This window comes from Schistocerca gregaria, chromosome 6 (assembly GCF_023897955.1).
Source record: "Schistocerca gregaria isolate iqSchGreg1 chromosome 6, iqSchGreg1.2, whole genome shotgun sequence".
Classification (NCBI taxonomy): domain Eukaryota; kingdom Metazoa; phylum Arthropoda; class Insecta; order Orthoptera; family Acrididae; genus Schistocerca; species Schistocerca gregaria.
The window spans coordinates 144,054,700-144,068,343 of NC_064925.1; the positions used below are offsets into that span (position 1 = coordinate 144,054,700).

Below are 13,644 nucleotides of genomic sequence, written 5' to 3' on the forward strand. Positions count from 1 at the left end.
TTATTAACAGCTTACACAGTTAATGTACTGACCTCTCAAACCTTACACGGTTGTGGAGTGTAAATTGTGTAGTTCTCTGCAGCCCAGGCTTAAAGGTGTTATTTGATGAAAATTAATTGAGATTTATGTTCTTAACAGATCTCACTGTATTTAACAGTGTTTCAGTCCAGTAGCTTGTTTCACTGCCTCCTCAGAGCTAGTCATTTAAGACGTGTTGCCAGATTGTCGAGACTACCCTAGATATACTGGAAGTTAGCTTATTATTACTAGCTAAGCTACTGTTTATAATTTGTTTGTTAAAGTTTTTACTGCAGCTAACATAAACCTATTGCTTAGTTAGGGTTGCATTTGTAATTTTGGAAGCTGTTCTCCAACAATTCCCACAAATAGCATAAACGGAAGTCGTTTTAAGGCGGGTTACACAGTCTCGTTAGGTGCATCTGCTGCTTTGCGTGAGGGAAGTATTTTGTCGAATACAGTGAACTTTTATTGTGAATGCGTTTGAGGGAAAATTAAATTACCATTTTTCCTTTTCTATATTTGTCACAGTGAGCGTCAGGGCCTGTACAAAGCTACCAACAACGCTGTAGTAGAGATGTATGACAGTAGTTTTAGGCCTCCCGCGACAGTACGTTCGAGACGGCACCCTGTCTGACCTCCCGCACAAACAAGGTGAAGACGCTTTTCCACATCAGGAGCAACAAGAAGATAGCATTTATAATTAGCTTCAGCTATTTTCTCCAACCTTTAATTTAACAAATCACAATCAAATTAACTTCATTACAATTAATGTCCAGCCCTAAACCACAATCATATGACCGTAACCTTGTTCATTACTTCCAAACAAACAAAAAGTCAAATGCTCAAGTGGCTTGGAGGGTCGGGTCGTCGAAGACGGTTGCTTCTGTGGTGATGAGACTACAATGTATGAATGTATACGATGCATCATACGTGAATTTACAAAAATGAATGATCGATAAACGTGAACGAGATCAAAGACGAATCAGTTCTCCCTCTCCCCCCCACCCCTCTCCCAACCAGGTCTCTCCTTCCCCCTCCCTCTCCCTCATTCTCTCACATACAGAGACGCACGCAGATAGATAGTCTTTTCCGACTTTCCATGACGCCCGGTCCCACTTCTGCCCCGTACTTTTTTCAGCATACTTTCCAGGTTGATATCCATCACTTAATCGATTCCTCTTATCTTTTGTCGCCCTCTCTTCATAGGTAGGTCCATCGACCTTCCCTAGTGCTGAAGTATTTTCAATCGAATCGTGTTTCTCAGATTGTATTGAAAGTGTGTCAGTTCTTGTTACAGTATTATAACTTCCAAAGAACAATCTGGATTTGTTATCATCCTGACATACTCGATTTCTCTGCGGTCCATGGAACTTTAAAGAATTTCCAGCAACACAACAATTCAAAGGTACCTAATGTATGCCGCTCGCCTTTTATTATTGTCCAGGTATCACATCCCCGCATCAAAAGAGGAAACGCCATAGCCTTTGCTATACTGATCTTTCTGATCTCTCTACCCTGTAAAATATTGTCAGCGTTAGGCATTGTTTTTATGCCAAGTAACAAGCGTTCCTGGATTTCGTGGCTGCCGTCCTCATCTTAAAAATCTGAGTGTTTCGTAAGACTGCTTTGCTTCTTTCCGCATGTCTCGAAGATGGTAAGTATAATAAACTGCATAAAAGTAGCGTTTTTAGTAAAGGCGCTGTATCCTGAAGGACAAATTTCGGAGTTAATAATTTATTAACTAGGTTTTAGGACGTTTATGGGAAATAGTAAGGCCTTGTGCGATTAGAAATGGTGGCAATGCTCTGTTTGTGAGGCAAAACAGGACGCTGATGGTGATATTCCGGGATCCTGCACTGACATATCTTATTTAGTCAGCTGGAGTAGCATTCTCGTCTTGATTCCTTCAATTCGTATGAGAACAAGCAAGACACGAATATCAGAGGATTAGCTGTGATCTGTAAGTTGAACGCGGCTATTGCATAACGATGAGGTAACTGTTATGGTACTTAAACTGGCAGCACATACTACGCTTTTTTACCGTAGCTCGCTTGAGAAAGACAAATTTCTGCTTCAAGAAATGTCAGCAGCTAAATAAACATAAATATATGCCTGTAATTCAGACATAGCCGTGTTGCATATTATCTACGTTCACGGATTACGCTTGTTTCGGAGAGCGTTAAAAAATCACCATGAATCTCACCATGAACTACAAGGTGACGTGGACAGTCGTAGCCAAGTTTCTTGGACGTCCGGAAGATGTTCGATACAGCTCCTTACTCTCGTCTAGTCACAGGAATACGAGATTATAGAGAGGAAGACCAAAATTGTGACTGGCCTCAAAACTTCGTAGCTGAAACAATTCAACATGTCCTCCTCGTAACCAAATGGAAAGATGTAAAATTTCTTTCGGATATATCTGAAAAAAGCGTTGTAGTCACATATGTTTTTGTATTACTTTTAAAAACTCTATTACGGAAGGTTAAAAGTTCACTGACGGTGAAGGACTGGCAGTAGGGCACGAATGTAAATCATTGTGAAATATTACGCACAGACGGACGAAGATATCAAAGACTGTTCGATTGTTTTATGGTTGTGTGTGTCATTGGATATAGCTATAACGGCAAAACACCTGTAACCAACCGTCTGGAGGGCACTAAAGTGGAACGAAAGAATAAAAATAATCTCTGGAACAAAAAATTCCACGTTGAGATTCAGTGGATGCATTTCAAGGAAAAGAAATTCGCCGATGAAATACGAAAATATGTCTGTTTCACTGGGTAACGAAAAGCTTAGTCTTCAGATCGATATACCCCTGCCAGTGTTGCTAAGAAATATAAGAAATGTTTATTGTCTTAAAAAACTGTGGATGAAAGGACCTCTGATCCTTACTAATGTATGCTTTCAAATATTCGTTATTCATCACACACACACACACACACACACACACACACACACACAAACACATACACAAACACACACACACACAGAGAGAGAGAGAGAGAGAGAGAGAGAGAGAGAGAGAGAGAGAGAGAGAGAGAGAGAGAGAGACAGGGAGAGTGAGAGAGAGAGAGGCAAGAGAGAGACAGAGGCATAGTGAAAATCTTCTGCTGTAAGACATATTTCGTAGTGTAGTTATTTGTGGGTCAGTGTCCACTCATATGTCTCAAAGAATCAGTAGTCAGTTCTGCATACGCTAGGGTAGTTTATTTTCAAGTAAACACTGTGAGTATATGGAGTATGAAGTAGCCTGAACATTGACGGGAGCTTGCCAATAGGTGAGATGGGCGGCGGAATCGGTTGAAGTGGAAGTAAGGGCAGTGGAGAAATAGATGCTCCCTGCTTCCGCGCGTTTCTGCGATGTTCTGCTTACTTGTTTAGTTCACACTCTCTGTCTTGTGAGATTGAAATGGATAGTTTTAAGCGACTTCGTTATGTATTATGGTGAGGTTGTTGATGGCCTGCTCTCTATTTTCGTCATTGGGTGTTTCGTGTTTTTCAGATTAAGTCACGTTACCTTCGTGTGTGTGTGTGTGTGTGTGTGTGTGTGTGTGTGTGTGTGTGTGGAGAGACTGAATATGATGCATTCACCCAATATGAAATTTTTATTTTAAATGCTGTTTTCAGGTACGGAAGTAACTCCGTGATACGTGATTCCAGAGACGGAGCCATTGAGATGAAGTTTTAGTACCAGGCTAGCTCATATCTTTCCAATTTCCTAGTTGTTGTAAGATGCAGACAATACACAAGTGTGCATCACACAAGTTGCCTTTGAGATGAATTTTATACAGAAATATAATGAACAGCTGCTCGTGATTTGTTGTAAGATTAATGTTTTCAGTTTTGGCTTGGTTTAGCTTTTGTTAAAGTCTATTTAACTATACCGCTGCTCTACAGTAATATATAAAATTAAAATCTAGGCGAGTGGTGTTCATCTCATATCGGTCAGTTTAAATATAAATTGGTAATGTTCCTCGGCAGTGAAAACCTCTTTATAGTCGCTTTTGATCTTGTGATGACCACACATGAATCTATTTCCTGTTTAATGACACCACTAATCTAAAAATTCATTTACTTCACAGTGCCTCTACTATTGTCCTACATGACGCAATCTTTCGGTAGTTTTGGTATCTACCTTGGCAAAAGGTTAATGAAAGATCCAGTATAGTGTGACTTCTCCTATTTCTGCCACCTGGCACTTCCATCATCATCGGAAGTGTTAGGTCCTTTTTCTGTGCCCAGCCAGTATTCTTCACCTCGTTGGGATACGTGAAGGCGAGGCGACAAAATACTGTCTGTTATTACGGCCAATACATGTCGATTATGTCCGCTCTTTGCACTAATTTGAGTCAGAGTCATTCATTGGTTGTAGTACTAACTTAGTGCCATAATTAACAGGACTTAGCATTTGACGTAGGGTGCCCACCTGAAGAATGAGGGGTGTGTGTGTGTGTGTGTGTGTGTGTGTGTGTGTGTGTGTGTGTGTGTGTGTGTGTGGAAGGTTGTTTGTTGTTGTGGTCTTCAGTCCTGAGACTGGTTTGATGCAGCTCTCCATGCTACTCTATCCTGTGTAAGCTTCTTCATCTCCCAGTACCTACTGTATCCTACTTCCTTCTGAATCTGCTTAGTGTAGTCATCTCTTGGTCTCCCTCTACGATTTTTACCCTCCACGCTGCCCTCCAATACTAAATTGGTGATTCCTAGATGCCTCAGAACATGTCCTACCAACCGATCCCTTCTTCTAGTCAAGTTGTTCCACAAACTCCTTTCCCCCCATTTAATTCAGTACCTCCTCATTAGTTATTTGATCTACCCGTCTAATCTTCAGCATTCTTCTGTAACACCACATTTCTGAAGCTTCTATTCTCTTCTTGTCCAAATTATTTATCGTCCACGATTCACTTGCGTACATAGCTACACTCCATAAAAATACTTTCAGAAATGACTTCCTTACACTTAAAAAGATACTCAATGTTAACAAATTTCTCTTCTTCAGAAACGCTTTCCTTGCCATTGCCAGTCTACATTTTATATCCTCTCTACTTTGACCATCATCAGTTAATTTGCTCCCCAAATGGCAAAACTCCTTTACTACATTAAGTGTCTCACTTCTTAATTTAATATCCTCAGCATCAACCGAATTAATTCGACAACATTCCATTATCCTCGTTTTGCTTTTGTTGATGATCATCTTATATCCTCCTTTCAAGACACTATCCATTCCGTTCAACTGCTCTTCCAAGTCCTTTGCTGTCTCTGTCAGAATTACAATGTTACCGGCGAACCTCAAAGTTTTTATTTCTTCTCCATGGGCTTTAATACCTACTACGAATATTTCTTTTGTTTCCTTCACTGCTTGCTCAATATACCGATTGAATAACATAGGGGAGAGACTACAGCCCTGTCTCACTCCCTTCCCAAACACTGCTTCCCTTTCATGTCCCTCAACTCTTATAACAGCCATCTGGTTTCTGTAGAAATTGTAAATAGCCTTTCGCTCCCTGTATTTTACCCCTGCCACATATAGTATTAGAAAGAGAGTATTCCAGTCAGCATTATCAAAAGCTTTCTCTAAGTCTACAAATGCTAGAAACGTAGGTTTGCCCTTCCGTAATCTAGCTTCTAAGATACGTCGTAGGGTCAGTATTGCCTCACGTGTTCCAACATTTCTATGGAATCCAAACTGATCTTCCCCGAGGTCGGCTTCTACTAGTTTTTCCATTCGTCTGTATAGAGTTCGCGTTAGTATTTGGCAGCTGTGACTTATTAAACTGATAGTTCGGTAATTTTCACATCTGTCAACACCTGCTTTCTTTGGTATTGGAATTATTATATTATTCTTGAAGTCTGAGGGTATTTCGCCTGTCTCATACATCTTGCTCACCAGCTGGTAGAGTTTTGTCAAGACTGGCTCTCCCAAGGCCGTCAGTAGTTCCAATGGAATGTTGTCTACTCCGGGGGCCTTGTTTCTACTCAGGTCTTTCAGCGCTCTGTCAAACTCTTCACGCAGTATTGTATCTCCCATTTCATCTTCATCTACATCCTCTTCCATTTCCATAATATTCTCCTGAAGTACATCGCCCTTGTAAAGACCCTCTATATCCTTCCACCTTTCTGCTTTCCCTTCTTTGCTTAGAACTAGGTTTCCATCTGAGCTCTTGATATTCATACAAGTGGCTATCTTTTCTCCAAAGGTCTCTTTAATTTTCCTGCACGCAGTATCTATCTTACCCCTACTGAGATAAGCCTCTACTTCCTTACATTTGTCCTGTAGGCATCCCTGCTTAGTCATTTTGCACTTCCCTGTCGATCTCATTTTTGAGACGTTTGTATTCCTTTTTGCCTGCTTCATTTACAGCATTTGTATATTTTCTCCTTTCATGAATTAAATTCAATATTTCTTCTGTTACCCAAGCATTTCTACTAGCCCTCGTCTTTTTACCTACTAGATCCTCTGCTGCCTTCACTACTTCATTCCTCAAAGCTACCCGTTCTTCTTCTATTGTATTTCTTTCCCCCATTCCTGTCAATTGCTCCCTTATGCTCTCCTTGAAACTCTGTACAACCTCTGGTTCTTTCAGTTTATCCAGGTCCCATGTCCTTAAATTCCCACCTTGCAGTTTCTTCAGTTTTAATCTACAGGTCATAACCAATAGATTGTGGTCAGAGTCCACATCTGCCCCTGGAAATGTCTTACAATTTAAAACCTGGTTCCTAAATCTCTGTCTTACCATTATATAATCTATCTCAAACCTGTCATTATCTCCAGGATTCTTCCATGTATACAACCTTCTTTTATGATTCTTGAACCAAGTGTTAGCTATGATTAATTTATGCTGTGTGGAAAATTCTACCAGACGGCTTTCTCTTTCATTCCTTAACCCCAATCCATATTCACCTACTATGTTTCCTTCTCTCACTTTCCCTACAGTCGAATTCCAGTTACCCATGACTATTACATTTTCGTCTCCTTTCACTATCTGAATAATTTCTTTTATCTCATCATACGTTTCTTCAATTTCCTCGTCATCTGCATAGCTAGTTGGCATATAAACTTGTACTGCTGTAGTAGGCATGTGCTTTGTATCTATCTTTGCCACAATAATGCTTTCACTTTGCTGTTTGTAGTAGCTTACCCTCACTCCTATTTTTTTATTCATTATTAAACCTACTCCTGAATTACCCCTATTTGATTTTGTATTTATAACCCTGTATTCACCTTACCAGAAGTCTTGTTCCTCCTGCCACCGAACTTCACTAATTCTCACTATATCAAACTTTAAAATATTCATTTCCCTTTTTAAATTTTCTAACCTACCTGCCCGATTAAGGGATCTGACATTCCACGCTCCGATCCGTAGAATGCCAGTTTTCTTCCTCCTGATAATTACGTCCTCTTGAGTAGTCCCCGCCCGGAGATCCGAATAGGGGACTATTTTACCTCCGGAATATTTTACCTAAGAGGACGCCATCATCATTTAATCACACAGTAAAGGTGTATGTTCTCTGGAAAAATTACGGCTGTAGTTTCCCTTTGCTTTCAGCTGTTCGCAGTACCAGCACAGCAAGGCTGTTTTGGTTATTGTTACAATGCCTCTCAATAGATACCCCTCCGTTGTGGTTGCACCTACGGTACGGCTATCTGTATCGCTGAGGCACGCAATCCTCCCCAACAACGGCAAGGTCCATGGTTCACGGGGGGTTGGGGGGGGGGGGGGGGTGGAAGGTATGTATAAGAATATATTTTATTTATGTATAATAACCATCATTCATTCAGGAATGAAACCAGTGAGAAGTAAGAAAAGGCTAAACAACTATTCTTGGAGGACCGATGCAAAGAGGTGATAGAAATGATCAAGACAGGATAGCTGGAGTCTGCCTACAAATCAGTTAACCATTTCTTTGGAAACAGACGGATAAATTGCAGTGTAATATATTATTATATGAGCAGAGAGATATGGTAAAAATATGTAAAAATATCTTGAATAACTGAAAACCTGGAACTGGAGAATTTTGAGGAAATTGATTTGGAAGAAGTGGGAGACTACATCTTGCGCTGTGAGTTCAAACTTGCAATCATGCAGCTAAAACCTGGGAAAGCCATTGGAGTTGGTGATCTACCAGCAGAACTCATGGAGGCTGCTGGAGAACAGCTACTTAAAGAACTGTTCCATCTCAAGCAAGCTGTATACGAAAGCAGGGAGCAACTAACAGACTTAAGAAAATGTATTGCAGTACCAATACAAATGAAAGCAACTGCAAAGACATGGGAGCAATATATGACCCTCAGTTTGCCTCGAAGATCTTCATCTCTATCATTTTCACACAGAGATGACCTATTTGCCTTTAGAAGAAGCAGAATACCCAGCTCATGATGAACTCTTGAGAACAAACTAAAGAAGGGCCGAAACACACAAATTGCCATCATCCAACCGAAAAGGCATTCTACAGAGTAGACTGGCAACAGGTTTTAAGATGCTGAGAGAGAGACTGGCATAAAGTAGAAGGGCGAAAGAGTAATGCAGCGTGTGTATAGAAAGGAGGTGACTGCGATCAGGTATGGAGAACATCAAGAGGAAACTATTTTTAAGCATGGCGTATGACAAGACTACTCGCACGCTCCTGTAACTTCGATGGATACATTCATAGGAGAATGGGTGGTCATGGACTGTGCGGATGGTCCCGGCGGAGGTTCGAGACCTCCCTCAGCCATGGGTGTGTGCGTTTGCCCTTAGGATAATTGAGGTTAAGTAGTGTCTAAACTTAGCGTTTGAAGACCTTAGCAGTTAAGTCCAATAAGATTTGACACACATTTGAACATTTTGAACCTAACACAGCTGAAGCCAAGATCTTCAGACGTAGAGAATGTAATTCGATAAGACTGATGTAAAACTGTATGACTCATATTCATTTAATAAATGCTGCTTTATAACTATTCTGACCAAACGCTCATCAAGAATTCTCCCAAATTTGAGATATTTTTCTGATTTCCTTTTGTAACTGGTGGTGCAAAATATAGTATTCTTTATCATTTTCTCCCCGCAATAATTACAACAATAAATCGCTAACACAAATTTGAGAAATGTGCCACAACTTGCACGAACTGCCGACTATTGAGCTGAAGGATACATGCGCGAAGAGCCGTTAGCGTCCACGATCGAGTAAAATACCTGTATTGAGATGAGACTTTCAAATTGAAAAAACAGTTTCGTCGCGTTAGCTGCATTTATTACACTGCAACACTTCTCCAAAAATGAACCAAACGTAAAACAGGCAGAGAGCACGTTTTTCACTAAAAAGTGTCAATCTTTATGCTGCTGCACCAGAAAGATATGTATCACAGTAGCTAAAACCAATGTGGAAAAACATATTTCATCGTCGAGTTGTGATACGAAACAATATGTTACGAAAGAAATGAATTATGTGTCCCATTTACTTTCTTCAGAATCGAATGTGTAGTCGTATATACAGCTATGAAACAAACGTGCAATTGGGGAACAAGTTGTTTTTATTTATAAAGATTGAACCGGCGAGTAAATATTTGTACCTAGGAGAGGAACTGATCCCAGGTCTCCCACGTACGAAGGCACGTTGACACAGCAGTTGGCATAACAGCACGGATTACACTGGCATGCCTCCATTCTCGATCCGAATACCTTGCAGCTGTGCGAATCACTGTGCCCAGCGGCTTAGTCGCCTGCGCACGCGCCTGTTAATCAGGAAACCAGAGTTCGAACCGTGACCTTGGTACAAATCTTTTTACTCACCGCTTCAGTCCATATACAGATAACAGTATGTGTATGAGACCAGTAACGACTCTGAAATCATCTCATTTCATTCGAGTATATGGGATACAATTTTATGAAGCAAAAGGGGATGTGATGTACTCGTAACTTTGCTTCATTCACATGAAGCGTTTATTACATTTCAGTGGGTTCTGTTATTTACAGCTACAACATCGTAAAACTCGGTTCAGTCATGTACTGTGAGTTGCTTTGTAAGAACCGCTCGTCACTTTCCTGTGTGGTCTTCTTTCTTACTACTTCTCGTTAAATATGTCTAATTTTTACAGTACATCAAACAACTGTGTTCTTGCTCAATTATAAAAACGGACAGAACGTATCCTTTTGCCTTTGGCTTCCAACAGATGTGTTTACTCGGTTTAGCATATATGCACTAAATTTTGGCTCGTGGAGTGCAGCCGACTTTCCATTCTTCCCTTTTTGCTGTGTCTAGGCAGCTGCCTGGAAGTTGTTTGATGACAATCTGAAAGAGGATTTTCCACAAAAATGAGTAAAAGTATTTTTGCGCACTTGCACTCCATGGCATATTATTTGAAAAGTATGCTCGTCTTGCTTTGTTACGAAGACCAGGCACCATTTGTCTTTTACACATATTATGTGTCTGCGGTCACGAGAACTCTGAATTTTGTACCTCATGATGTATAAACCTAAGAATATTTTCATACTTTGGCCCTCCACAGCTGCAATATGTTTCAAGAAAGATATATTTATATAGTTACATCGTCAGCGGCTGTCAAAAATTTAATTGTATTGGTACTACTTTCGTGCAATATGTGAACACCATCCTGGTATTGCATTTTATAGCATTTAACTCTTTCCTGTCTTCTCATCATATTTTGTATTAGTGATATGTAATACCAACAATACACAAGCTTTTGTGTATATTCTCTGTCTTGATTCATAATTTAGAAACGTTCCACAGCAGCTGACGGCGAAGCTGTATTAATATGTATCACATAAATGGAAATGCTGATGCCAGTACTTGCATATTTTTTCATCTTTTACCTTTTATGTCATGGTAGAAACATCTAATAGTTGCCAGACATTTTGTGTGTGTGTGTGTGTGTGTGTGTGTGTGTGTGTGTGTGTGTGTGTGTGTGTGTGTATGTATGTGTGTTTGGTTATTTGGCTGGTTTATGTGTAGCCGTTGTTTTTGAAATGGAAGAAAAATTTAGATGTAATTCGTATTGGAAATGTATCAGTGCAATTGACCTAAAATAAAATAATTTTTCAAAAGTGCTGATAATTAAATGAACAGGAGAATTTTGTCTCACATGTTATCAATCATGGATTGGCAACTGCTGCTACATTCTAAAATAAAACATTGTTATGAAGATCTTTAAAACGGATTTTATTGCCGAAAAGGTGCAGAATAAAGAATTTGAATTGTTCACTTGTAGTTTAGTAAAATGGGCCCAGAAATAAAGGCTCTGATGTGACATTAACTAGGAAACATCACAGAGTGTGCCAATATGAAGTTTAGGGCATCTACACCTCACTTGATGTCGTCAAATAGTTGAAACATCCTTGATACCTGCGATCTGCTGCAGATCGCACTCGTGTCTCTGGGTCCGTTGAGAACTTCAGCATCAGTGAGAAGCAGCTTGATTTCAAGATAAGTGAATTCACAGAGTTGTGAATCTATAAAAAAAGAAAAACAATATTATAGTAATCACGTAATTTGATAAACGGATCATTTACGAGCTAACGAGATAAACGGTGATAACAAAATTGTAATATGTTCTGTGTATCAGGTATATTTCCAAAATGTCAGTTCATATACAAACTACTCCAAATGGAAAGAAATACGCTTCCTTCTTTCAACTATCACAACTTCACTCCGTGCACTACGTATCTGAGAAGGTCTACCTGCACTGAATTTGAATATTTGTAAGGTAACAATTCGGTTACGAGTGTCTCTTAGTAATACTAAGAAATATTATATAAACGATGAGTACGTATCCAACACTAATAAAATCGCATATTTAACATACTTACATCATTAATGGTGTTGGCAATTAAGAACCGAACTTGCCAATATTGATCCTCAGCGTATTTATACAGAACTGGCAGAAGATGCCTGTGTGCAGCATCAGATAATTTCTTAGATTTAAACAAAGCGATTAAAGCCTGTGTCGCCTCCAAGTGAAGACCAATCTGTAAAAATAAACGAAAGTTGTAAAAACTGATTTGCTGCGTATATTACATAAAGAGCGTAAGTGGATAAGAAATTCTCTCTATGTACCTTATCTTCCAGGGCCTTCTCGAAAATGGGTACTACATGAGAGGCATAAAACTGGACATCAGCTTCTTCAGCTATAGCAGGCAACATGGACAGTGCCAGTCTTCGCACTAGCATATCTTCATCCTCACACAGACGATGAAACAGTTCACCTAGGTACTCTGCAATCAAACAAAACACGAACATCAACTTCGTTCCTGTATGATAGTTGGCTGCAGATGTTTCTTTTCCAATAAGCATCAAGTATGCAGTTCAGTAGATTTGATTAATTACCTTTTACTGTGGGAGTAACTTGTCCATAAATGGCGCATAGATTCGTGCACGCCAACAGCCGTGACGTACTCCTTTCTTCTGCCATTAGCTTTTCTATATTCGCAACTGTGTCCCGATAGTCCGGATGAGTTACGTCAGCACCGTAACTGGTGGTTGATTTGTGCTCGTATACTTCTCCAAGAGCACACTCATAACAAGTGGGAGCCTGAAAAAGAAACGGGACGTTAAGAAAAAGGAACACTGAAAAACAGAACGTTTGGCAACATCTATAAGTAATCCTGGTAAATTTCAGACTCTCGTAAAATGCTGTCATTTACAAAGCAAACCAACGTGGTCTTTAGAACACCAAATTGAGTACCGAGTTTAGTGAGAATTTGTTCTAATGTTAGTTTTGGTAGGCCTTAACGTGTTCCACAACGTGTTTATAGACTGTTTCCGAAGGGTTACGAAAGTATATGTGCTAAGAGCATGTTGACCTAAATCATTGTTGTTAAAGGGAATGAGCTGTTTGGCACATTTATGCATTATCATGGTCCCAGATGCCTACTGGATTTCCGAAATTCTGTTACTGTATTCAGACAGTCATGATTCTTTGTTACATTTCGATGTAAATTGCTCCATTATCTTACAAATTTCTAAATATGTGAGTCAGGGAGCTCTGTAATTCCCATGGACTCTCTCATAAAGTAACGGTGAGAGATCACCTGGTTCTAAGAAATCGTAGTGAAGACATTTAATTATCGTGTGTGATCTTTCTATGACAATTATTGTGGACGTCCGCCCTACCGTTTATCAGGAACTCTAAGATGTGGGGCAGTGTGAGGACTGTACCATGGCCCACATTTTCGGAATATTCAAATATGAGAGTATAATGCGAGATATATTTTAGCAAATACTTACTTCTGAATTTAATTTTAATTTCTGATTTAAAAATACGAATACGACAGACAATAGACTGCCTCTTACAGCAAACGTGATCTTAATGTAATGTGTGACTGACGACGGTAATTGCAGTGTGACTGTGGTTGCGCTAGTGGTGTGACGTACCTCTTGAGGGAGCGAGGCACCGCACCAATGCGACATCGCGATGTTCATTCCCGGGTCGCAGATGATCTCGTCATCGTCATCCTCATAGAAGGGCTGCCTACGCCTGAGGAACACCCAGAGGCAGCACCCTCCTTTTCTGCACAGCAAACTCCGGAACAAGCTCCGAAACATCTGTTAAACGCAAAGGACATTGTCACCTACTTTCTAACGGTGCGCGACTCGTAGATACTGGTAGCAAAGCAAGAGTATCTGAGATAC

General features: G+C 40.0%; 1 protein-coding gene across 1 annotated transcript in view; it reads right to left on the reverse strand.

Moving 5' to 3' along the window:
• Positions 1 to 13,644, reverse strand: part of LOC126278775 (serine/threonine-protein phosphatase 2A 65 kDa regulatory subunit A alpha isoform-like) — a 130,715-nt gene that overhangs the window by 104,738 nt on the left and 12,333 nt on the right. Inside the window, exons 2-4 of the mRNA XM_049979052.1 lie at positions 12,070 to 12,227; positions 11,823 to 11,981; positions 11,359 to 11,465 (exon numbers count right to left, since the gene is read on the reverse strand). Of these exons, the coding sequence (XP_049835009.1) occupies positions 11,359 to 11,465; positions 11,823 to 11,981; positions 12,070 to 12,227 (424 nt within the window). The remainder of the gene's footprint in view (positions 1 to 11,358; positions 11,466 to 11,822; positions 11,982 to 12,069; positions 12,228 to 13,644) is intronic.